The sequence below is a fragment of the Octopus sinensis genome, linkage group LG1 (genome assembly GCF_006345805.1).
Source record: "Octopus sinensis linkage group LG1, ASM634580v1, whole genome shotgun sequence".
Classification (NCBI taxonomy): Eukaryota; Metazoa; Mollusca; class Cephalopoda; order Octopoda; family Octopodidae; genus Octopus; species Octopus sinensis.
The window spans coordinates 136719010-136745768 of record NC_042997.1 but is presented as its reverse complement, the minus strand read 5'-3'; the positions used below and the strand labels follow the sequence as shown (position 1 = coordinate 136745768).

The 26759-nt window shown below is 36.2% G+C and overlaps 1 protein-coding gene across 1 annotated transcript in view; it reads right to left on the bottom strand.

The window, feature by feature from the left end:
• LOC115216892 (alanine--glyoxylate aminotransferase 2, mitochondrial) overlaps nt 1-22777 on the bottom strand; it is a 53235-nt gene extending 30458 nt beyond the window's left edge. The window contains exon 1 of the mRNA XM_029786424.2: nt 22280-22777. Within this exon, the coding sequence (XP_029642284.1) occupies nt 22280-22346 (67 nt within the window). The 5' untranslated portion in view covers nt 22347-22777. The remainder of the gene's footprint in view (nt 1-22279) is intronic.
• Nucleotides 22778-26759: the final 3982 nt, after the last annotated feature.

The window sequence follows — 26759 nt, the reverse complement described above, 5'->3', positions numbered from 1 at the left end:
ATACACAGACACACACACTATATGTATCCCTCTCGCTCTCTCTCTCTCTCTCCCTATATATATATATATATATATATATTATATATATATATATATATATATATATATATGTATATATACGTATTATTCCTGTGCTGGTGGCACGTAAAAAGCACCCACTACACTCATGGAGTGGTTGGCGTTAGGAAGGGCATCCAGCTGTAGAAACACTGCCGGATCAAACTGGAGCCTGGTGCAGCCTCCGGGCTTCCCAGACCCCGGTCGAACCGTCCAACCCATGCTAGCATGGAAAACGGACGTTAAATGATGATATATATACACACACACACAGGACAGGCCAAAAGTCATGCACAAAATAAGTTCAAAATGTTCTGGATTTGTCAAAGACATGCTTCAATTTTTCTAAAATTGAATAAAATAAATACAATAATGATAAGTACATATGCTCTCACACGTGATGAGAAAAATGAAAAATAATAATAATAATATAAATAAAATGTCAAATGTTTTGGCGTGTGACTTTCGGCTCACATGTATATGCTGTTATGTAACACCTGGCTTGCATGCCCAGTGCCTAAATGACTACTAAGATTGACTGTAATGGATCTATAATATTTTACACACTATGCTTGATGTGCCTGCTCTGTTAAATATATGAGTGAATATTTTTTCTCACTTATGTATTCTTAGAATACATAAATATATATGTATATATATTGCTAGGGGATCATATATCCGAAAAAGAAGCACATTCTAAATGTTAGAGTAGTAATGTATTCAAAGGAAGTTAATCATATGGCTGGTTATAGAGTGACCAATAATTTTGCATCTGTAAAGCACTTAGCCTTATAAATGGCATGTCCGATAAGATTAAGTGCTTTCTAGATGCGAAACCATTGGTCACTCTATGGCTGGCCATATAATTAACTTCCTATATGTGTATGTATGTGTGTGTGTGCATATATATATAAATCTTTAAAAATATTTCAGCCCGAAGGCTGCGGTCATGCTGGGGCACCACCGTTGGTGCCCCAGCATGGCCGCACTATATATATATATAGTGGAGGCGTAATGGCCCAGTGGTTAGGGCAGCGAACTCGCAGTCGTAGGATTGTGGTTTTGATTCCCAGACTGGGCGTTGTGAGTGTTTACTGAGTGAAAACACCTAAAGCTCCACAAGGCTCTGACAGGGGTTGGTGGCAAACCCTACTGTACTCTTTCACCACAACTTTCTCTCGCTCTTTGTTTCTGCTGTACCTGTATTTCAAAGGGCCAGCCTTGTCACATTCTGTGTCACGTTGAATCTCCCCAAGAACTACGTTAAGGATACATGTGTCTGTGGAATGCTCAGCCACTTGCACGCTAATTTCACGAGCAGGCTGTTCCATTGATCGGATCAACTGGAACCCTCATCATCATAACCGATGGAGTTCCACGATATATATAAAGCCTTTATGTGGTCACTTGATATGCTAGAAATAGCAGTTAAATGTTGCTCATATCACATCACCCCCAACTTAAACTAATGAGAAACACAGAGGGTAATAAAATTCTTTTAGGAATGACATGGCTCATTGTCAAAATACCACTGATCATAGGCAATCCTTAACAGTAAATAATCTATTGAATTTTGGGTATCCAAAAGCTGGTTAAAAATATATATATATATAAATAAGACTAATCTATCATACAGACTTTGTTGTGTGATTATAATATCACCCTCAAAGAAATGCTAAAAACATAAATGAGAGATTGATATCAATTTCAGTGATTCTATGGGAATAAATTATATCAAGTATGGTAATATCTGGCATTCTACTGGAAGTAGATTAGGCTGCCTACTTTTTTCCCACTTCATGTTTTTTAGTACTCCTGTTCTCTGAATGTCATAAATAGTTTAGTATGTTGTTAACTATGAGAAACCAACAACAGTATATGTATTTCTTTTTTCATTGTGTAATAGAACTGTTTATTTTTCTAGGATGTAAGCAGCCCAATCAACTTCTAAAAGAATACCAAATATTTTAATGATTAATTAGTATACTGACATTTAATGAGAAAATATGCATGCAAACACTAGTGTAGTTGGGTGTGTGGTAGGGGCGGCAAACAGAAAGGCTGCAACACACTCTAGCTACGCTACTGCATGCAAACATCTGTGTGTTTATATCCTGTGTGAAATAAATAAATAAAACAGCATTTTTAAATATTAGTTTCTTTTGATAGAGCATATGAAGTGGAGAAATGGAAATTAAACTGAAATCCCAAAGCACGGGATTTGAACTCAAAATGCATTGAGACAAAACTAATATCATAGGAAACCTCTGTTGATACTCTAACATTCATGATACCACCAATCCTTGGCCCTGGAGTGGTACTTTATTTGTCAATCCCGAAAGGATGAAAGTAAAGTCATTGACCTAACTAGGATCTGAAAGCAGAGAGCAAGAAAAAATACTCTAATTGCTGCCCTAATGCTTCTGCCAATTCAACACCACACACAGAGTCTAATAAGTTTTACAACTCAGGAAAACAAGTATTGTAGAATGGATATATATTTATACAGTATTTTAAGTTTAGTTTCATTGCAGCCAATTTATGTAACCTAACAGTTTTTAATACAAAACTGTTTGGTAACATGATTTGCTTGTTATGAAACTAAATTTATAATACTATATGATATATATATATATATATATATCATCATCATCATCATCATCGTTTAATGTGATGATATATATATATATTATTGAAAAAATAATTTACTTTTTGTCTGTGCAAGCTTTCAGAAGCAAATGGATGCCAGTTATTGTCCAACCCCATCACAATTATTTCTTCATCACCAAGGGCTGGCCCTGGGGTTGCTGGCACTCTGGGCAAGCTGAACTTTGGTGTGTACAAGCTGACTGTCATGGAAATTTCCCTGTCTTTATCATGTCCTCCTTGGCATCTTGGGCAATGGTCCAAGTTGCTGGTTAAATATTAATTGAATTTCGTTTAATGTTTGTAACAATGTAATGCTTCATTAACCATTCATGTTTAGTCGTGTCTTTCTTTCATGCTTGATGAAAATCATAAATCCTAAGTAAAAGGGTTTTATTCTGGGTGCTTATGCATGAACACACACACACAAAGTAAAATGCACTAAAAAAAAAATAACTGAAAAGGGTCAGTGGCATGAATTTGGATAACAAAGTAAGAGAGGAGTTTAATGATTGCAGTAAAGGATAAGTTTTTAATTTATTAAAATTTTCCTTGTGGACAGAGAAAGAAAGCAAAAACCTAACGTTAGTTGCAAGCAAATCTGAACAAGGAAGGGAGATAATTTCAAGAAATTAAGAATAAATTCAAAACTGAATTGACAGTTTAGGGTAAAAGGTAATCTAATCTTTGCTTTAGCTTTGATTTATCCTCAGCAGCATTGCATTGTCTTATTTTGCCTCATGTGCATGCAATCACAGTTATAGGTTTGGTCTGAATTTGTGGCATTTTGGGTAACCATAACCTTGGGTAGATACAAACCTTTTAATTCTTTAGCATTCAGAGATTACTCTGTAAATTATAATGCTTATCTATTCACATTATTTTGAATTAATCATGCATTATCTTATAGTTTTGAAATTTTTATGTGATTAGAAGCATTTAGAAGTTTTAGTGTCGGGTAGGTGTGTGAGGCTAGGTCTGGCCAGTTTGTACATAAGACAAGTAGAATATTTTGGTTGGATATGACTGGTTTAAATGAAATTGGGTAGATTGTACCTGTACAATCCATCCGACAATCTTGTCATACACTGTGTTAAGCTGATCCTGCTTGGGTATCATGTTAAGAGTACATATGCCGTGCATGCGTACTTTTGTATATATTCATATGTTTGTGTGTGCACATTTATAATAAAAGATATTCAAAGCACCTAATTTGATAAAAAATAATTATCTATCAAGGGGCTAACACTTTTGAAGGTTAAACAGTATCTAGAATATATCACTTGACCTACATTTTAGGTGACCTAAGAACATTTTTATCTATGTATGTCAGAGTAAGTGTTAAATTTACAAGTTGTTTGTATGAACTCTTTGATAAGCTGGTTGGATGAACCCTGAACTTCAAAGGTACTGAAATGCTTTCACAAAGTCTTGAGTTCTACTTGACACTGTTCTGAAAAAGAAGTGGCCTTTTTTATAGGAATGAATACTGTTTTATAGACATTGAAATGATGTCAAAATTGTCATCAAACTGTTAGTGAAGAGCTGTGCTATCAATGATGAGCTGATACAAGACTGTCTCATGCATACGGGCTTTAGAGAACAAGAAAGCTTTAACCATTTTGAAATTTCCAGTAACTGAATGTTGAATTTGCCTCTAAGGCATTTTTTGACATCCACAGAAAAACTGCTTTTAAAAGATTTCTATACTCAATGAACAACATTCAAACACCAATGTTCTCATTAAACTGTGCACTTGCACATGTGCCCACATGTTTTAGAACCGGTGCACAAAGGGGGAAAAAGCCAATTTTTAAAATTATAACTGTTAATTTTTATTATTATTAATTAAATCAGTATCAAATAAATATTAAGTATTTTTATCAGCTTCATTTGTCTTTGTTGCCACATAGAGGTATCTTGAAACACAAAAATAAATGCAAAACAAACAAAAAAGAATTAAAGTAAAATATATGCTTGAAAGAAATGAAGCCAGTATGATCTGCTAGATGTGTAATGCCAGTGTGTATACACAACAGAGGGTGAGCATCCTGAGAGAAAAGTTGGGCATAAGAAGCATCAAAAGTGGTGTGCAAGAGAGATGACTGCATTGGTATGGCCATGTGTTGCGTATGGATGAGGACAGCTGTGTGAGGAAATGTCACACCCTAACTGTGGAAGGAACCTGTGGAAGAGGTAGACCCAGGAAGACATGGGATGAGGAGGTGAAGCATGACCTTTGTACATTGGGCCTCACAAAGTCAATGACAGGAGACCAAGACCTTTGGAGATATGCTGTGATTGAAAAAACCCGGCAACTAAAGTAAGATTGCAGCCATGGCCGATGCCAGTGTTGCATGTCTGGTCCATTTAAAAGTACTCTTGATGCATTGGGCAATATGATATGCTTGAGAAGACCTGCTGAGTCAAGTAAAACCAAAATCATAGCTGTGGCCAATGCTCCCTGACTGGCTCCTTTTCTGGTGGCATGTAAGATGCATCATCTGAACATGGTCGATGCCAGTGACCCCTGACTGGCTCCTGTGCTGGTGGCATGTAAAAAGCACTATCCAAATGTGATCAATCCTTGGCTCGCCTGACTGGCTCCTGTGCCAGTGGCATGTAAAAAGCACCCACTACACTCCCAGAGTGGTTGGTGTTAGGAAGGACATCCAGCTGTAGAAACTTTGCCAGATCAGATTGGAACCTGGTGCAGCTGCTGGTTCTCCAGACCTCAGTCAAATCGTCCAACCCATGCCAGCATGAAAACGAACGTTAAACAATAACAATGATGATGATATGTATAATAATTGGTGTAATTTAAGGAAAAATCAAATTAAAAAGGTGTGGCACCAGCATGGGTGCTTTTACATGGCACCAGCACCTGCGAGCCCACAAGTCAAGGACCTCTACTGAGGGAGGGAGGCATGACATGCCTGTATGTATGGATGGTAATGATTTTATTTTTCAAGCACAACAAACTGCCAGGAGCCTTGGTCCCTTGTCATCTCTGCAAGGCTCAAAATCTGAAGATTATTTCTCACCTCTTTGTCTATGTCTTCCTGGGTCTACCCCTTCTGTAGGTTCCCTCCACTATTAGAGATTAGCACTTCTTTATACAGCTGTCCTCATCCATATGCATCACATGACCATACCAGCACAGTCTTCTCTCTCGCACACTACATCTGATGCCTTTTATACCCAATTTTTCTCTAAAATTCTCTACACTCTGTTGTACATGCATACTAACATTATCCATCTAGCAGGGCATGCTGGCTTCATTTCTTTCAAGCCTTTGCATGTCCTCTGTAGTCATAGCCCATGTGGAGGCTCGTGGCTTTGTGGTTAGGGTGTTGAACTCATGATCGTAAGGTTGTGGCTTTGAGTCCTGGACCGGGCGATACGTTGTATTCTTGAGCAAAACACTTCATTTCACGTTGCTCCAGTCCACTCAGCTGGCAAAAGGGAGTAATCCTGTAACGGACCAGCGTCCTGTCCAGGTGGGGAATTTCTACGTCACTGAAACTGGCCCTTATGAGCCTGGCATGGCTTGGGAAGGAACTTTTATTTTTTAAATTTTTATATAGCCCATGTTTCACTGTCATGTAGCATAGCTGTACATACACAGGCATCATATAATCTGTCTTTAACTCTTGGGGAGATGCCCTTTAGCCGTGCCATGTAAAAGCACCTGAGCTGGTGCCACATAAAAGCATCCAGTACATCCTATAAAGTGGTTGGTGTTCAAGAAGAGCATCTAACCAAAACAGACAATTGGAGCCTGGGCAACGCTTCAGCTGGCCAGCTCCTGTTAAACCGTCTAACCTATATCAGCATGGAAAATGGACATTAAATGATGATGATGATGATGATGAATTATATCTTAAATTATACACATTTAAAGATGGTGTGGATTCGCTTAAGTGGGCAATATGGCATTTGAATGATGGTCACTTGCATGGATGCACACATACTTTGCATAGAAAGACAAAATTTGTATGCAAGTAGAAAATTAGAGGAGCATTGTGGAACATGTTTATCCTTTAGTTTTTCACAGCATAACTCAATAAAACATCCTGTATGTTAGTCTTATTGCAATGTAATCAATTCATCTTATAATTTAGACATGTGGAATGGACATCATATTTTATACATTTTTCTTATTGGTGCTTAACCAAGTATTCCAGTCATTTTAAGGGTGCTTTGAACTTCATTATTGGTAGAATGAGGGGTAAATAGCTGATCGAAGATATCTTCATCTGAAAAACTGCTGTACCTCTTTAGATTTGGAGTTGAAATCTGAATTGAAGCTGCATAACAGGCAGATTCAGAGAAATTGAGTGAATAAAAGAGTAGATAAGTTCGTCTGTAGTGAAAGGAAGAATAACAGAGATAGGAGAAGGAGTTACTGTCCATTTAGGAAAAACCATCCTGTTAAATGCACACTTCTCTGCAACTTCTAATTTCTACTTTCTAGACTTTGTCAGTGAAGCATGTTTTTCTCAGTTGGCAAAACTTGGAAGTCATCAGTATATGTAGAAATAGAGGTTGAGTAGTCACTAAGTAGAAGTTAAGCTTATTATGAATATCAACAATATAGAGAAGGGAAAATATCCCAGGAATATAATTGTAAACACATTTAGAGTGGTTTGTCTACTGATTGCACCAATAATTTTAATTAAATGAATTTTTTTCTTAACTGTGGCTGTGTGGTAAGAAGCCTGTTTCACAACCAAATGGTTTGGGGTTTAGGGGTTCAGTCCCACTGTGTAGTACCTTAGGCAAGTGTCTTCTACTGCAGCCTTGGGCCAACCAAAGTCTTGTGAGTGGATTTGGCAGACAGAAACTGAAGAAAGCCTGTTGTATATGTATGTGTGTGTGTGTTTGTGTTGTATATGTATGTGTGTTTGTGTTTGTTTCCCACACACTGCTTGGCAACTGGTGCTGGTGTGTTTATGTCCCCATAACCTAGTGGTTCAGCAAAAGAGGCCAACAGAACAAATACCAGGATTTAAAAAAATAAAGTATTGAGGGTCGATACATTTGACTAAAAATTCTTTGAGGTGATGTGCCAGTATGGTGGCAGAAACAAGCAAAAGAAAAGATTACTTATGTGAGACTTCTACAGTATGTGTATGTAATATGAGAGGCACCTGTTGTTGTCTTATCCCTCCTAATATTTTAGTTAATACTACTTTACACATATCTTGTCTTTACAAAAGAAAAAAAAAAAACCTTTAAGAAATTATTATTCAAAGTCATTCTCTTGTCTTATCTAAATTCAAATGAAATGCTAGAGGCATCTTATTTATAGAAATCCTTAATAAACAAAATTTTCCTCAATAACTCGAGCTTTTATACTTTTAATGTTTTTTTCCTTTTCTTCCTGCGAAAATGTTATTAAAAACAAAGTTTAAAATATATATATATATATATATATATCTTTGTGGTAGCCCTAAAGATTTCTATAAATAAGATGCCTCTAGCATTTCATTTGAATTTAGATAAGACACGAGAATGACTTTGAATAATGAGAAGAGCAAAGAGAGAAGAGCAAAGACTGATAATGGCTCAAAGAGCCATGGAAAGGTCAATGCTTGGTATCTCGTTGAGAGAGCACATAAATAGCAACATCATCAGAAAGAAGTCCGGTGTGAGAGATGTCATCGCAGAGTATGCTTACAGCAAGTATAAATGGGCTGGACACGTCGCCCGGCTCACCGATAATCGGTGGACGCACGCAGTCGTCGAGTGGTACCCGCGTGAGTGGAAAAGACCACCCGGAAGACCTCCACGACGGTGGAGTGACGATTTCAAGAGGACGATTGGGATCACGTGGATGAGAAAGGCGCGATCCAGAGAGGAGTGGACAGCGTGCTGTGACCAGCGGTGTCAAATAGACGCCTGACGGACTGGTCGGTCAAAGTGATCAAAGTGATATATATATATATATATACATACACACATATATAAAATACAATTGATATGACACCATTTTTAGAACAATAACCTTCTTAAAAAAGTCTTTATGAAACATTATATGAGAGCTCAATGTCATGATTTAACATATTTTTACTGTTTTTTTGTTTTACCTCCAAATAAACAACTACAAAATGTCACCTGATTGCCAATGTCATGTGAAGCTATTTCTTGCTGATGTGATGTAAGAAATCTGAAATATATTTAAAGTTGTCACCATATTATCAAAGACCAGACTCGTTTCCCACTGCATCCTATTTTCAATTAATTTAAGAGTCAGGAGCTTATCTCCTTTGTCCTTCTTGAAAAGAGTTATTTTTCAAGATAATGATTGGTTATTGTCACTAAAATTCAAATTTTTTGGCTCACTAAGTTATGTTAATATTCACTTTACTAATTGTTTTTCATTCAGGTGGTATCTTTTGTATTTTCTCTGTTTCCTCAGTCAAACATAAATATTTGATAACATTCTATAATTTTGGGTTGTGTCATTTTCTTCTCCTTTAACCCTAAAGATTCGGATTACTCCACCAAATGTAAAGTTTATTTATTCATATCGTCTTGAGTTAATCATATAATGTCTCATAGCTTTGAGATTTTGATGATGTTGACTATTATTAGAATGACATTGTAGGGTAGGTGTGAGAGGTTGGATCAGGCCAATTTGAACATAAAACAAGCCTCTTTTGATCGGATATGGCTGGTTTAAATGCTAAAGGGTTATGGTAAAAAAAGAGACCATTTTGATTGAGACATGAAACCATAGTTAAATATTTCAATGAGGTCAGCGTTTTGATTTCTGTCATCAGCATTTTTTTTTACTTCAGGTCAAGACACTTAACTTTTAAATGTAAGTCCATATGACTAAATAGGAACTAAAACTGTGGCATGGAGTACCATTGTAAGCAAAAAAGATACTGTATTATTGGTTTCTAACACTGGTGCAGGTCAAACATTTTAAGGGAAGGTACAGTTGATTAATTTATCTCCAGTACTTGACGCATACTTTATTCCATTGATACTTTCAAAGCTAACCTCTAAAGGATTTGAACTCAGAATATAAAGGACCACATACACAAATTGTCACAATTTGTGTAATTTTTCAAAAGGCTGTCTGCAAGCAATCAACTGCTGAATAACCCACAAATACACTAAATTTGAAAAATTTCTGGAAAACGTTCAAGGCCTGCAGAGAATACTTGTGCCCTAATTCTAGCATAGAGCTGCTCTTACTGATTTGGGCAAAGGCTGGTTTTTAAGCCCACTATCTATAACAGATGAAAGACAAAATCTTTCCTCTTTTAGGCAGGATGATAGTGAATAGTAAGTAACATTGCTTTGAAGTTCCAATACCTATCTCTGCAGTAAACTGGCCTAAGATATGTAGAATAAGTATCCTATATTAAAACAAACTAAAAAGGTTGCAGAGTATCTAAATTTATGACACTATTGGCTTGAATGTTTAGTATGTCAAATATATCAGAAAAAATTATCATAATATAAATAGCACATAATATGATAGGAAACCTGTTTAACTTGTTAAACTACTAAGTTTACTCAACAAACAGAGAAGGGCGTAAAAACTAGTTACAGGTGTTATGTAATGAAGAGGAGATATCTGGTAGACTACTGTGTTTCCCTGAAAATAAGGCCTATTCCGAAAATAAGACCTAGTCAAAAATGTATTAGCTTGTTAGCAAGCCCATGTGATGTGTACAAAATAAAGCAACCACCGCAGCTTGGCTAAAGTCTGCACTAAGTGCACATGCATTGAGTTGACTCCCTTGTTCCCTAGGCAAGAAAGAGTTATTCTGTGGAGTACAAGAAAGGAATTGTGGACAAGTCACATAACAAGAATCTCACGGCTTTCTGTAAGGAGAAGATGGATCTCTGAATGTTTTAAAAATGGCAAGCAGACAGATGGATGAGGGAAGTGCTAAGAAATGCAAGTGTGGACCAGGTTGATAACTGTTATTTTTGGAGCTGGAAGATATCACCTCGGGATGGATTGATAACAGAAGAACAAAGGGTTTGGTTGTACGCAGGGCAGATATTTAAGAATTTGCTCTTGCAATGGCATCACAGTTGGATAACTTCCTTTAGCGACATGAGCTCTATGATTGACAACACTGTTCAAGCTGGAGGATGCTGAAGTGATTCAACATTCACATCCTTCGTTGATGGTATCAACTTTTCTAAATACAATCTCTCCAATATTATTGCTACGGAGGAGACTGCAGTGTTTATGGGCCAAGGATCTAAAATGACAGTTCAACAGACAGTGCCTTGTCAATCTATGTTGCCTCAATGGGTTATGAAAGTGCAAGAGTTACTTGTATTTTAGCAATTCGTCTTGACAGAACAAAAGTTCCACTGCTTATCACAAAGGATAAAAAAGAGAAAACAGAATGAGTTTTAGGCATATATGTCTTTGAAACGGGAAAGGCTTGGTGCACACAAGTTGTTATAAGAAAATGGGTTGATTTAACTAAGCCACTTGTTTTAGGGGGTTCTCAAAGAATTCAGCCAGTACTCACCACGTAAAAGATATGAAAACCTTGCTTTCTGAAAGAAGAATTGACCACATAATGATTCCCATGAGAATGACTTCATCTCTAGAAACATTAGATCATGTAATAAACAAGCCCTTCAAGGATTATTTGCGGATGGAAGTGAATGAACACATCGAACATAGAATGGAGAGAAATCAGCATGGAAACTTTGTCAAATCCAACTTCCAAGAAGTTGTGAATTAGGCGAAGAATTCATGAAATAAAATTACTGACAGTAGCGTTGCCAATGCACTACGAGCAGGGTACTTGGACAAAAAAGTGTTCATTTAAGGAAAGTTATATTGTCAAACATGAGAGATTGGGGTCCATGATTCTACAGAAAATGGATTTACAAGAAATTCAGTCTGAAATTTGGGGTTTGATGATTTATAATGATGTTCCAGAAGGGGATGAAATGTTTGTACTTGACTAAAAACAAGAAGCAAATAAATAAACTTTTGATAACTAAAAACATGAGTTTCCTTTTTGCAATTTTTTCCTTTTACACGAGGAGATGAGACTTTTTTCTCTTTTTGGATTTTTTCCACAAAAGTATAAGACATTCCCTGAAAATAAGCTCTAGTGCAATTTTTGGATGCAAAATTAATATAAGACCGAGTCTTATTTTGGGGGCAAACACAGTAAGATTTAACCAGACACAGAAGATTACCAATATTTCTATTTAACTTAACTCTATAATACTATAATATTACTTAGAAATTTTACATTTTGAGTTCAAATCCTGCAGAGACCAAATGACATACACTAAAGTTTTTAAAAGATATTCCTTTACACACCAGAAAATACAGTAAGTTTCAGCAAAGCATCTCTTAACATATATCTTCGATATGTTGGATAACCTGCACATCAAAAGTACAGAAAGAATGTGCTTACATTCTTACTTAGCTCACATTAAGGCTTTACAATATTTAAATTAATTTCAAATTCTTTTAAATCTCCAAAAGGCTAGATGTATACCTTAGAAGTTGATAAATTCTGTTAGCCAAGTGACCTAATTAAGTGGAGTTGGGTATTCCAAAAGAAGAGTTAAAATGGATTGAAAAAAGTTCAGGAAGCTATTACTTTAGCTGGTAACACTGTGCTTAAACAGAAGTGTGATATTAGTGTTCATGAACGACAGAATACAAATGAGCTGAGACAGAAACTGAATATAAAATGAACTTAATATAGTGTATATGAGAGAAGATTACACTGACACAAGCAAATGATATGTATGAAGGATGTCAGTTGTATAAAGAAGTGCTGAGTCTTCCAAGTGGATAGACCCTGTTGAACAGGAAGGCTGTTACACTTACTAAATATAGTAGGAGAAACATTGCTCTCTGAGCTGATAATTACAGCTGATGTAATTACATATTATCTTGCCTCTTGGTATATTGGTGCACATAGTTTGAGGAGTGCTTTTCTAATTCAAGGCAGTAATGGCTGTTCTTTGTAGCAGATACAGTGGCCACTCAAAAGCCTTCCCTCATTGACTCAAAGTAAACATTGTTTTTATTATTAAACCCCAGATCAGTCTGTCAAACAAATATACGATGAAAGGCATTCCTGTTGTGACTGTTTCACCTTTTTGTATATCAGGAATTACACTGTTCAGTAAATCCTTTATTTAAGATGACAATTTAAGAGGTTTGGAAGCTATTTCTAGTATGTTTGAACAACTATATTGAATACCAAGCCAGTCAACATACATTGACACCTCTTCGATGTAGTAATAAACAGTAAACAGCTCTCCTCTCTCTCTCACACACACCCACTCGCATATGCACATACACTTTCTAGTTCAGTTTTTTTTGCAGAGGTGTTTGGTGCAAGAGACAGTGTAAAGTTTCATTTATTTTGGAAGGATTGCGATAGGTGGTGAGAAGAAAACTTGGTAGAATTTCATTGCACATACTCTTTACTCTTTTTGTTTCACTCACTTGACTGTGGCCATGCTGGAGCACCACCTTTAGTCGAGTAGATTGACCCCAGGACTTATTCTTTGGATGCCTAGTACTTATTCTATCGGTCTCTTTTGCCAAACCACGTAAACACACCACCATCAGTTGTGAAGCGATGTTGGGGCGACAAACACAGACACACAAACATATACACATACATACATATATAGGCTATAGTAGAAGACACTTGCCCAAGGTGCCACGCAGTAGGACTGAACCCAGAACCATGTGGTTCGTAAGCAAGCTACTTACCACACAGCCACTCCTACATATTGATATATTTACATTAGAATCATGAATTATATTTGAAATCTATATTCTACACAGAAAGTTTGAATACACGGTAGCTTTAATTTCTGACTACATTATTACATGGCTAAAACTACAACCATGTGGTTTCAGGTTCAGTCCCATTCATGGCACCTTAGGCAGGTGTCTTCTACTATAGCCCCAGGTTGACCAATATATTGTGAGTGGATTTGGTAGATGGAAACTGTGTGTAAGCCTATCACATGTGTATGTGTGTGAGTGTGTGTACACGCATGCATATGTGTTTGTCCCCCTCCACTGCTTGATAAATAGTGTTGGTTTGTTTAGATCTCTGCAACAAAGCAGTTCAGCAATAGAGACTGATAGAAAAAGTATTAGATTTAAAAGAAATATAAGTACTGGTGTTGATTTGTATGACTAAAACCCTTCAATGCAGTACCCTAGTACTGGTTGTAATCCAATGCTAAGACACACACATATATATATACACACACACACATACATACATACACACACACAAACAAACAAAAAAAAACACCTGTATATAAAGCAAGAAATCCATGAGAAGGAAAAAGGCACATAAAACCTAACCAAGACCATAAAACCTGACCTTAATAAAATAACAAAAAGCATTGAATAGCTTTTTGTTGCTGCTATGAATTAAAAGATTAATGAGTTGTGAAAATGAATTGTTAACATTAATCTTTTGAAAACTGACTTTAAATTAGTGTCTACTGGAGCATAAAACCAATTCCATATATCATGTTAGTGATGAACATGATTTGATTTTAGCCACTCAAATTATTATTTGTACTGTTTGCTAACTGATAAGTTTTATCAGATAAACGTGCTTGAGATAATGGTGGATTAAAGCTTGATAGTTTATCTATTAATTCTTCTAAGTGTTTTTATCACTCTTGTCTATGTCTTTTTTCTAAATTATCATACTTGGGCTAGATATCTTTCTTTTACTTGTTTCAGTCATTGAACTATGGTCATGCTGGGGCACCAATCTCTGAGATTTAGCTGAACGAGTTGACCCCAGTACTTATTTTATTTTTAAGCTTGGTATTTATTCTATAGGTCTTTTTCACTGAATCGCTAAGCTTCGGGGATGTAAACAAACCAACAGCAGGTTGTTAAGCAGAGCAGTAGTGGTGGGAACATATACAATACAAAAACAAAGACACAATTGCATAGATACACACACGTGAATATATCAAGCTTCTTTCAGTTTCCACCAACCAAATCCACTTACAAGACTTTGCCCAAGGTGTGCTATGCATTGGGGATTGAACCCAAGACCATGTGGTTGGGAGGCAAGCTTTTTAATCACACAGCTATTATTTATTTATTTATTTTTGTGCCCTGTTTCTTTTTTCAACTCCATTCACTTTTTAACTTTCTTATCTATATGGCCTGATATCCAAATCATTCTTATTTGAATATTATTTTCAAATAAATAATTATTTTTAACAGTATACTTCTAATCTTTCTTTTAATCATTGAAATCCTTTTAGATTTGATAAACTATCAGTAGATAACAATGTTTTTTTGGGGGCACTACACACTTAAAAACTAAGAGGAAGAAGCCTCTTAGGTAAAAAAAGGAAAATATTTTCCAACGAAAAGGCGTGTGATTTAAGGGAGATTTAACTGTTGTTTCTAGCATATCCCATGACCGATAAGGTTTAGGGTTAATAAAAATCATAAATTTTCCAAAAAAATAACAATCCATATTGCCCACCAATCTTGGTCACATATTGTCAAGTCATAACAGAATTTTAATGTGATATATTTGTTTATCAGTTTGAAATTCTGTGCGGATTTGACGAGTCTGTATTATTAGGCCATTCATTAATATAGTCAGATTGATGTATGTTTGCATTTGTGAGTGACTGTGCATCTCTATGCTTAACGTTTATTAATGCTTTTGTTCTTTTAGGACACATAATTTGAATATTCAAAAAAGAGAAAACGATAAAATAAGTACTGGGATTAGTATGAGTAAGTAAAACCCAGAAGGTAATGTGACAGTATGGCTGCAATCCAGTAACTGAATGCAGTAAAAGAACCAAAGAATATTTGGTGTGTGTGAGTGTCTTTTATCTTTTACTTGTTCCAGTCAATTCACAAGGTGGTGCTTGAAGGGTTTTTAGTTGAACAAATCGACCCCAGGGCTTATTAATTTTTTTTAAAGCCTAGTACTTATTCTATTGGTACCTTTAGCTGAACCGCTAAATTATGGGGGACATAAACACACCAACACCAGTTGTCAAGTGGTGATGGGGGTGGGTGGGACATAGACACACACACATGACATGCTTCTTTCAGTTTCTATCTATCAAATCCACTCACAAGACTATAGTAGAAGACTCTTGCCCAAAGTGCCATGCAGTGGGATCATTTCCACTTGAGAATGGGATATATCTCAAGATTCAATAATTCTCTAAAGATGACATGCCACAGAGGAAACAGACTTGCTTATTTTATGGAGATAAGTTTTAGTGGAGGAAGCGGTTATAAAACAAGAATTTTGACACCACAAGAAATAAATGGAAAATGAATATAAGTTTATTGTTATATTTCGGAATGGTCATTTTGCCAGTTTAGCCAATAAAAACACGCGCACTATATATTTAGTGTTATTTTGCTTCAGTCTTATTTATTTTTTACATTAATCTTGTGTTATTAAAAGGCTAAAATATTTCTCCATGATGTAACTGCCTCAGTTTAAATACATGATTTCAGATAGTTACTTACCAAGCAACTACTATTCTGTCACAACAATTGATTGAGAGACCAAGCTACCCACCCCACTCCACATATATATCGCTGTATTGACCTGGCTATCAGATATTGTCATACACCACGGGTCACAATGCATTTCCTTGCATTGTTTTACCTTTCAAATTATGTCACTCTGCTGGCTACGCACACACTGTAATAAGAAACTCAGAAAACGTAATTGGTATTTTAAAACTTTATATAACATTGGCACACAAGTTGGTGTATATGTTATAATAAAGCTTAAAAATACCAATTACATTTTCTGTATGTCTTATTACGAGTAAGTTGGTTTGAACTCTGCACAATACCCAACCCATACTCCACATGGAATACAGGATCAGTGTCGAATTGCTTATTTGAGCCCAAATCTTTTGGAAATGTGTATTGCTTTCCAGCACACTTTATAAGGATTCTCAAACTTATCACCGTTTTTTGCTGGGTCCCCAAAAACCTGTTTCCCTGTAACAGCTGGTAGCATTTGAACTCAGAACACATGGAGCTAAAATAGATATGGCAAGGCATTGTCGATGTTCCATCATTCGGCCAATTCCCTACCTTGGACTGGTACTTTGTTGTCAAACCTGAAGGGTTTACATTGACCTAAGGTGGATTTGAATTCAGAGCGTAGTGAGCTGGAACAAATACTGTGAGGCACTCAAGTGACAAATCTAACAAGTGACTCTTCTCCAGCGCTTATGACTAACTTTGTTTTTTGAGGTCGATAAAATAAAGTACCAGTCAAGTACTAGGGTTGATGGTATTGACTAACTCCACCCCTCAAAATTGCTGGCCTTGTGACAAAATTTGAAACTATTATTAAACATAGTTTTCTGAGATACTTGAATCATGTAATTAATTACAGTGTACTTTTCAAAAGTAAATAACCGATACAAGCCCATGCATCACTGTATGGGGTAAGATTTTGACAAGTATTTTCATCGAGACACTACCTTTAGGTGTTTGTCAGCAAAAGCGAAAGACCTAAATGCCTGTAAGACATAACTATTGCTTGATAATGTCAACTTAGTAATGATCCTCTATCTGTGATAGGTGTAGGTGTGGCAAGAAGTTTGCTTCACAACACATGGTTTTGGGTTCAATCCCACTGTGTGGCACCTCAGGCAAGTGTCTTCTACTATAGCCTCAGGCCAACCAAAGCCTTGTGAGTGGATTTGGTAGACAGAAACTGAAAGAAGCCTGTCATATATATATATATCATCATCATCATCATCGTTTAACGTCCGCTTTCCATGCTAGCATGGGTTGGATGATTTGACTGAGGACTGGCAAACCAGATGGCTGCACCAGGCTCCAATCTTGATCTGGCAGAGTTTCTACATCAGGATGCCTTTCCTAACGCCAACTGCTTTGAGAGTGTAGTGGGTGCTTTTACGTGCCAGTCAGGCGGTACTGGCAACGGCTACGCTGGTAATGATCATGCTTGAATGGTGCTTTTTACGTGCCAACAGCACGGAAGCCAATTAGCTGCTCTGGCAACGATCACGCTCGGATGGTGCCCGTTGTGCTCCATTAGCATGGATGCCAGTCATCGAATTTGATTTCGATTTCACTTGCCTCAACAGGTCTTCGCAAGCAGAGTTTAGTGTCCAATGAAGGAATAAGTGGGCTGGTTACACCCCTGGCATAGGCCACGAGGTTATGATATATATATACATCACGGGCAAAGGGTCCATGTATGCAATACATGCATTGCCTGCCTTTCTATTTTTCCACAGGTCGTTGCCAGTGCCACTGGACTGGCTCCTGTGCAGGTGGCACATAAAAAGCACCATTTGAGCATGGCCGTTGCCAGTATTGCCTGACTGGCCCTCGTGCCGGTGGCATGTAAAAGCACCCACTACACTCTCGGAGTGGTTGGCGTTAGGAAGGGCATTCAGCTGTAGAAACTCTGCCAGATCAGATTGGAGTCTGGTGCAGCCATCTGGTTCGCCAGACCTCAGTCAAATCGTCCAACCCATGCTAGCATGGTTGTCAAGCATTGGTGAAAGACAAACACACACATATATATAGTTTTTTTTTCAGTTTCCCTCTATCAAGTCCACTGCAAGGTTTTAGTCGACCCAAGGCTATAGTAGAAGACTGGACCTGGAGCCATGTGGCTGGGAAGCAAACTTCTTATCATGCACCCATGCTTACTTTCTAAGAAGATTTAACCAACAGAGAAAGTATTTTTGATCCCTTCTTAAGACCTGAATTCAGTCATGTGACATCAGAGTTTTCTTGACTATTTCACGCATAGAGCAAAAAGAAGAAACTGACAATTTTCATTTTCAGACTCCTCATATTTCAAGGCATATAATACTACACTTTTCACAGAAAACGGGGGTGGGTGAAACACTCGGAAATCACCCCTGCCAACCTTAGTGGGTGGGGGGAAGTTGACTGCATGCCCTAGTTTCCTAGCTATTCTTCGCCACCACTGATAATATATATGAGTGTGTGTGTGCGCATTTGTCCTTCCGCCTTTACTTGACAACCGATGCTGGTTTTTATGTCTTCGTAACTTAGTGGTTCAGCAAAAGAAACTGATAGAATAAGTACTAGGCTTACAAAGAATAAGTCCTGGGGTCAATTTGTTCGACTAAAACCCTTCAAGGCGGTGCTCCAGCATGGCCGCAGTCGAATGACTGAAACATAAAAGAATCTATCTACACACACAAAGTAGCGTAGCGTTTTGTGGGGGTAGTACTCTGGATACAAATTTTAATATATACTAGCAGTATCGCCCGGCGTTGCTCGGGTTTGTAAGGGAAATATATAAGCATTTTTAGAGAGTTATAGCCAAAAAATAGGAAAAAATGCATTAAAAATGGAAAAAAAATGATGGTAAATTTTTTTTTAAATCGTTGACTCATCGTAGACGCGCGCTAATACCCAGAAGGGCTCGATATGAATCACGACTATAAGATACCCGCTTTTGGTTAAACTGCACCGCAAAATGTGGGAGTAGTTAGGAATCTAAATCGTAGGAGACAGACACGAACACAACTTCACTTTTATATATAAAGATATAAAATAGCGCACCCTCCCTACAATACTTCGCCTCAAGCTCTAGCAACACATGCGACAGCTAGCTCGGGTTGAGTAATTTCTGATTTCTTGTTATTTTCTCCCTACCTGTTAGAAATCATTACAGTACAAATATTGCATCTTCATTTTGTACAGTTGCTTCGTCTTTAGGAGTAAAAATTGGTCAGCATAGTTGTTGAAGTTGAGAGAGTTTGGAACAGTCAGGTGACAGGTACTTTTTTTTTCAAGAAGATTGTAATTGAGATTGCTAATAAAATATCTGGATAATTTTTGGTGTTTAACAATCAAAATTATTTTCATTGTTGGATCCTAAATCAATTTTTCCCCATACTAATGTCTAATTTGATAGCTTTCAATTTTTAAAAGCTGATTACGAAAATGGGGTAAAATGAGTAATGACTAATTTCAATACTTTCTCCTCTAACTGCATGCTGCATAACTATATCGGGATGAGATCTACCCCAGCAGATCGTGAAGAAGATATGGAGAATATTTCATGATGAGTTTTTTGAATTGGTCGAGTTTCGTTAATTTTATATCTGTCATTTTTCCATGATCCTCTTTCATATGACCTTTTTAATTTTTGTTGCATTTGTAATCATTTTGATGTCTAAGAATGGATACTGATGTATACGAGTCTGTTTTCAAATGTAATTCTGGAGAATTAAAGAGGCAAATTTACCTTATCTTCGCTTACTCATTTTATTCCAGCTAAATTTGTTTTATATATTCAAAGAGAACAGTGATAATTTTCTGAAATAGTGTCCTGAACATGTTATAGTGCTTTTAATGAATTTAGAGATCATTTGCTTAGCTGATATAATTTTTGTGAGGTAGTGAGCATTTGTAAAGAAATATATTTTTTCTCAGTCAAAGATGCAATAAAAATTACACATTGTGCCCACCCCATAGACGCGTGCGCACACACAAAATATATTATATAAGGCATATAACCATGCTGGGGGCAAATATTGTTTTGGTTAAGTCGAATTTTATGTAGTTCTTTATGTATGCAAATATAGCTGAGCAAGTGCTAACGCACTCATAGCACATTTCAAGTGTAAAAATTAAGTCGGATTCACAATATAATACGTGGATGCTTTAAAAATATAAACGATTTATAAAAATTTTAGCCTCGCTGTAAAATGTGAACATATCTCTATAATCTCTTCATGGACACCTGATTAATTTTCATCGCCTTTAAAAATCTGTCGCTTTTGAATAGCTGCTCATCGTACATCAAGGGGAAAGAAAGGGAAAAATTACAAACGCGTGGAGGGTCGAGTGGCCACATAAGTTGGAGTTTCTCCGTTTTGATGGGGATTTTTTAGACTGTTTTTTTTTCACTGTGACCTTGCAAATGATTTGGAACATCTTTTTAGCAGAGGTAAAAAAAAAAAAACAACGTAAAATTTCTCACCCCCGTCATTCCCCTCTCCCAACCGATTTTGGTCGATTTTGTGTGCGCTACGCACAATGATTTTTTTTGGGCACTACGCACTTAAAAACTAAGAAGTCTCAGGTAAAAAAAAAAAGGAAAATATTTTCAAACGAAAAGGCGTGTGATTCAAGGGAGATTTAACTGTTGTTTCTAGCATATCCCATGACCTGTAAAGTTTAGAGTTAATAAAAATCATAAATTTTACAAAAAAAAATTTTTAATTGCATAAATGAGTTTGCTATTAATGGGGAGAAAATATTATCAGTGAGAAAGAAACGAGGAAGGTGGTCACGGGATATGCTAGAAACAATAGCTAAATCTTCCTTTAATCACACACCGTTTCGTCTGAAAATAATTACTCTTTTTCATAACCGAAAAGGTTTCTATTGCTTTTAAGTGCGTAGTACCCACAAAATCGGTCCTGAGAGGGGGAAGACAGAAGGGTTTTTAAATAAAAAAAAAAGCATTTTTTTGTTAAAAAGATGCTCCAGACTCATTACCGAGAGCACGGTGGAAAAAAAAAAAACCCCGTCAAAATAGCGAAATTTCAACTTATATGGGCCACATTTCTGACGTCCGTCAAATCTTTTTTTTTCTTTCAGAAGAATAAGTTTAGAAATCTTGGGTGGAAAAAAAAAAACAGAAAAAAAGAAACGAGCAAACAAACCACCCTTTTCTTTCTCTTTACGGTTATAGACGGGACTTCGGGTGACAGCTATTCCCAAATTTTCGTCTCCGCACTTTCTGTCTATGGAGAGATGTAAACACTTGTTTACAACTGGCAGTGAATCTAAAACTAGCTATACCGACATTAACACATTAACAATCCAGGCTACCCTTTCCATTGAGCTTACTACCATTAAAAGGATCACGAATACTCGAGATAGAACAGACTTTTATTATTGCTTACAGCAGGAATTATGCTATAAACAACATATGTATAGAGAAACTAAGAATAGTTTAAAACAAATAGGTTGTTGTTTAGGACTGCTCTTTTATTATTTATACTATTTATCTCTATTAATATTTACATTTATGTTGCTTTTGTTGTAAGATAAAGAAATTATCACGATTATGATTACATGCTAATGTCATAAAATCATTTTTACAAGTCCTCTTGTGTTCTTAAAGTATTTAATATTTACTTCACTTTATTTCGTGCGGATATTTCAGCAATCTAGGGTTTGTGTTGTCAGCATGAATAGTCCATCAAAAGGAAAAGATCCGTCACTACTACTGAAGTAAAGAAAAATAAATAATACATGCTGGAGAAATTGCTATACTTCCATGTAAACAAAAAAAGTAATATGCATATTTATAAGTATTTGTGTGTAAATATGCGTCCCAAAATATTTGAATGGTTTATAATATTAAGAAAATTAACAATATTTGCATTGTTGCTGTCTATAGAAAGTAAAAGAATATTTCATGTGGAAATATCTTAATTTTCTCTCTTAAAACAAAAGGCAAACTTATAATAAAGAATTACTATTTAGATGATTATTAATGGTAACTAAGGTCTCACTTACTATGTTGGTAGCGGACTTGGAGTTTGCACAAACGAAGAGACTTATTTAAAATCTTTTCAAGCTTCATGTTTGATGTATATAATGTATTGGCGGGCGATACGTGCTTTTATAAGCTCGTCTCGTTTTCAAATTCGTATGGAAGGAAGATTGTAGTAATCTTTTAAAGCTAAAATTTCATTATCTGTTATGAAGTGAAAGAAAGAAAAAGGAGTAAACAGATGCAGAACAAAATCTCAGACCACGTGAGCTTGTTTATGTAATGAAGCTGCCAATGTAGATTCCATATCTAGTATTCGTTGTTCTTTTAGCCCCAGGTCGACTGGGATCGAACAAACATATGATCAAAAAGTGTTCCAGCAATGACCCTCCTTGTTTATAGTAACTATCTGAAACTTCATTGTATAATGTGTCTTTCCGTTTTCAAGATGATTTGATCACGATTTAGTTGCTATTTCTAGCAGATCAAGCGATCGCACAGTGGTTAACTCGGTTGCTTCTGTAAATAATTAAACATGTTGACGTGTCTCAATGTGTGTGTGTGCGCGCACGCCCACACACGCGCACACACACACGCGCACACACACACGCGCGCGCACACACACACACACACATACACACACACACACACACACAGACAGAGACAGGGATGATCTCTTTTTTATGGATTACGGGGCGTGTCTCTAAAAGATGAGTTTATCACCTCGACGTAGTCGCTAGAAGTAGTAACTAAATCTCTCAAAATCTTACCATTTTTTAAAAGAAAAGGACATTGGATAATATAATTTTGAATGCAGAGCTGTCAAAAAGCATAGACACACTGGGCAGTTGCCCGGGGTGGGGGGTCTATAGGTCTAGAGGAGTCAATGCTAATCTATATATACTGTGGTTGTGTATAGGGAGTGCCAGTCATTTGTCTAGGGGCCAAGGAAGATGCCATTAAAAAAAAAATGGTCTTGATGAGAACGCTTTTGATAATAAGTCTCTTAAATTAGGATTGACCAGAGGTTAAACAACACCTTAAATGATTATAAAAGAATGATCTGAAAATTTCAAACGTGAAATTCTGGCGTCACATTTGAAAAGTGCGTAGTTACCGTAGAATATACTCCAAGCAACCTGATCTCGATACATCAACCGAAATTACGCAATGAAGTTATTCCGACGGATTAGATTAATCGTTTCAGCACATATCAACATGTTATGCTGTATTTCGTTAACATCTCATTATTTTTTGAGTTCGATTTCTGCACATGTCGGTTGCATAATGAAATACGTTGTCCCTACAGGCCATCAAGTATTGGAGTCTAATGTGAGAAATATATATATATATATATATATATATATATATATACAAAATTAGAAAATGGAGAAACATACTTAAATCAATCAATCATCAACCATCAGATAATACCCAATCAATACTTTATTACACCATTACATAACAGCAAAGATATTATACATAATATATTGTAAATATAGCTAGACATAGAAATAGAAATATAAAATACAAATATTTCTATGTCTAGCTATATTTACAATATATTATGTATAACATCTTTGCTGTTATGTAATGGTGTAATAAAGTATTGATTGGGTATTATCTGATGGTTGATGATTGATTGATTTAAGTATGTTTCTCCATTTTCTAATTTTGTATTATTAATTTACGGTAATATTTTTACCCTTGCCCACATAATACAGTAGATGAATTAATTGCACCGCAATTTTTAACATTTATGTATTAGTCTTGTTGGGTACCTCTCTAGCAGTATATTGGATATATGTTATCCCATGGTGGGTTGAATGTTTAACCCCTATCTCATTTTATATATATATGGAATATGTTAAATAAAATCATAATTAACTGATCCTCCTGTGTTTTCTTTTATTCAAAGCCAGGAACTTTTCAGCAACCCCTCGTATGCCCGATATATATATATATATATATATATATATATATATATTACTCTTACTCTTTTACTTGTTTCAGTCATTTGACTGCGGCCATGCTGGAGCACCGCCTTTAGTCGTGGAAATCGACCCCCAGGACTTATTCTTTGTAAGCCTAGTACTTATTCTATCGGTCTATTTTGCCGAACCGCTAAGTTACGGGGACGTAAACACACCAGCATCGGTTGTCAAGCGATGTTGGAGGGACAAACACATACACAGACACACACACACACACACATACATACATATATATATATATATATATATATATATATATATATATATATACATGGTGGGATTCTTTCAGTTTCCGTCTACCAAATTCACTCACAAGGCTTTGGTCGGCCCGAGGCTATAGTAGAAGACACTTGCCCAAGGTGCTACGCAGTGGGACTGAACCCGGAACCATGTGGTTGGTAAGCAAGCTACTTACCACACAGCCACATATTGTTATTTTCATATTTTTGTAATATGACCGATTTTTGTTGTTTATTACACTGTGATATCGTTTCACTTCTGTACTTTTATTTAGCATGTTATTCCTCCCATGCAAGCTGTAAATTTTTCCTGTTTTAGACTATTTGTTAATTCTACTACATTTTTCAGCACACAAACTCATCTGAAATTGACTTCTCCAGTTGTAAAGAAAATTTGACTGGAAGATGCAAGAGATTGGTATGTGCAATTTCGAGTACTATGTACTTGCTGTTCGTTTTCCTTAAGTACACTGTAAACAACATAATTTTGGCAAAAAGCGTGCAGTAAGTTGTAAACAACGAATAATTTTAGCACAGAACGTGGGAGAGTGTTTTCGGTAAATTTTGTTGGCTTAGTCACATAATCAGTTCATCAAATGTTGCAAGACGTAAGTAAATAAGTAATTGAATATGAATGCATGTCAGCCAGAATTATTTACATAAGGATTATCTTAAATAAATTTTAACGAAGTACCTGAGGCTGGAGAGGTATTTCTACCGTTGGGACTGATGTTTCGGAGCTGGTCCTTTAGATGAGAGAAACTTTTTTGGATCTTTTCCTTTTGAACGGCAGATGTCAACACAATTTCTAGTTAACTAAACACTTTTAAACTTCGTATACTGGTAGAATGTGTTTATAAGACATCATTTTCTCTTGGTTTTATCGAGAAAAATTCTATAGTTTGTAAGATATTTCGTCTGAAAATCCGAGCATTTCGGCAATTTTAACCAATCGATTACCTCCATTCAACTAAAACCATTTGCTGCGTCTAAAACTGAGACAACATCCTGTAACTAACCCTAAATCTCCCCCCTAACCCTAACCCCAATTTTTTTTCTTAATTGTTAAATTAATTTAATTCCATTGCTTTAGTTTTTTTTAACGCGCGTAACAATTAAATTAATTTAACAATTAAGAAAAAAAAAATTAGGGTTAGGGTTAGGGGGGAGGTTTAGGGTTAGTTACAGGATGTTGTCTCAGTTTTAGACGCAGCAAATGATATTAGCTCAAAAGAGAGCATAGGATTGCTTCAAATTCGAAAAATTAAACTACGTTAAACAAACAAATTACAATTTTCTCAAGAAAGCGAAGAGAAAAAAATGTTTTATTTTGACACATTCTACCAGTATACGAAGTTTTAAAGTGTTTAGTTAACTAGAAATTGTCTGCCGTTCAAAAGGAAAAGATCCACTTTTATTTTTTATCAACAAAACGAATGAAAGTAAGAAAGGAAGGAGAAAATGCTGTAAAATCATTTTTGTCTGTAGTGAAGGATCGATCTTGTAACGTTAGACTCAACTTGTCGTTGGGGGCCTTACTGACACCGAACACTTGGTTGTTTCAACATGGTTCAGATAATTCTGTTAATCTTTTACGCTTAGAATCTAAGGCAATCTTTCGTTTGTAAAGTTACGTTTCCGTCGATTTCCGTAAAAAACTTTTATTTTTTTACATATGGCCTTGCGGGAACATTTGAAGTAATGAGAGCGAAAGAGACTAAGAGGAAGCGATTTTATGACGAGGGAATTTCTTTTGAAGTTATCAAAGCATTGATGTACATGTGTGTGTGTGTGTGTTTGATGGGGTGTGGGAGACAGACAGTATGTTGTGTAAGTGAAGTGCTTCTGTTAGTGTGTGTGAAGAGACAGAGAGAGTAATGTGTGAAAGAGAGAGATAACTGAAATTTTTACTCGGTGTATGTGTATATGTATGTATGCATGTATGTGTATATGTATGTATGCATGTATGTGTGTGTGTTTGTATCTATGTATGTGTGTGTGTATGTATCTATGTATGTGTGTGTGTATGTATGTATGGCCGATCCGAATCTAATCTTAGCTACCACATATAATATCTACATTAGACTCTTTGGCGATCTTTATACTTCCATCACGTTGAGTACTTGCTTTTTTCCTCTAACAATAACCCCAAAAAGAACTGAAAAAGAAAAAAAACCGAACAAAACAAGAAAGGAAATATATAGGCGCAGGGGCCTTAGCGTGTGGCTGAGAAGTTCGATTCGCAACCACATGGATTCAGGTTCAGCCCC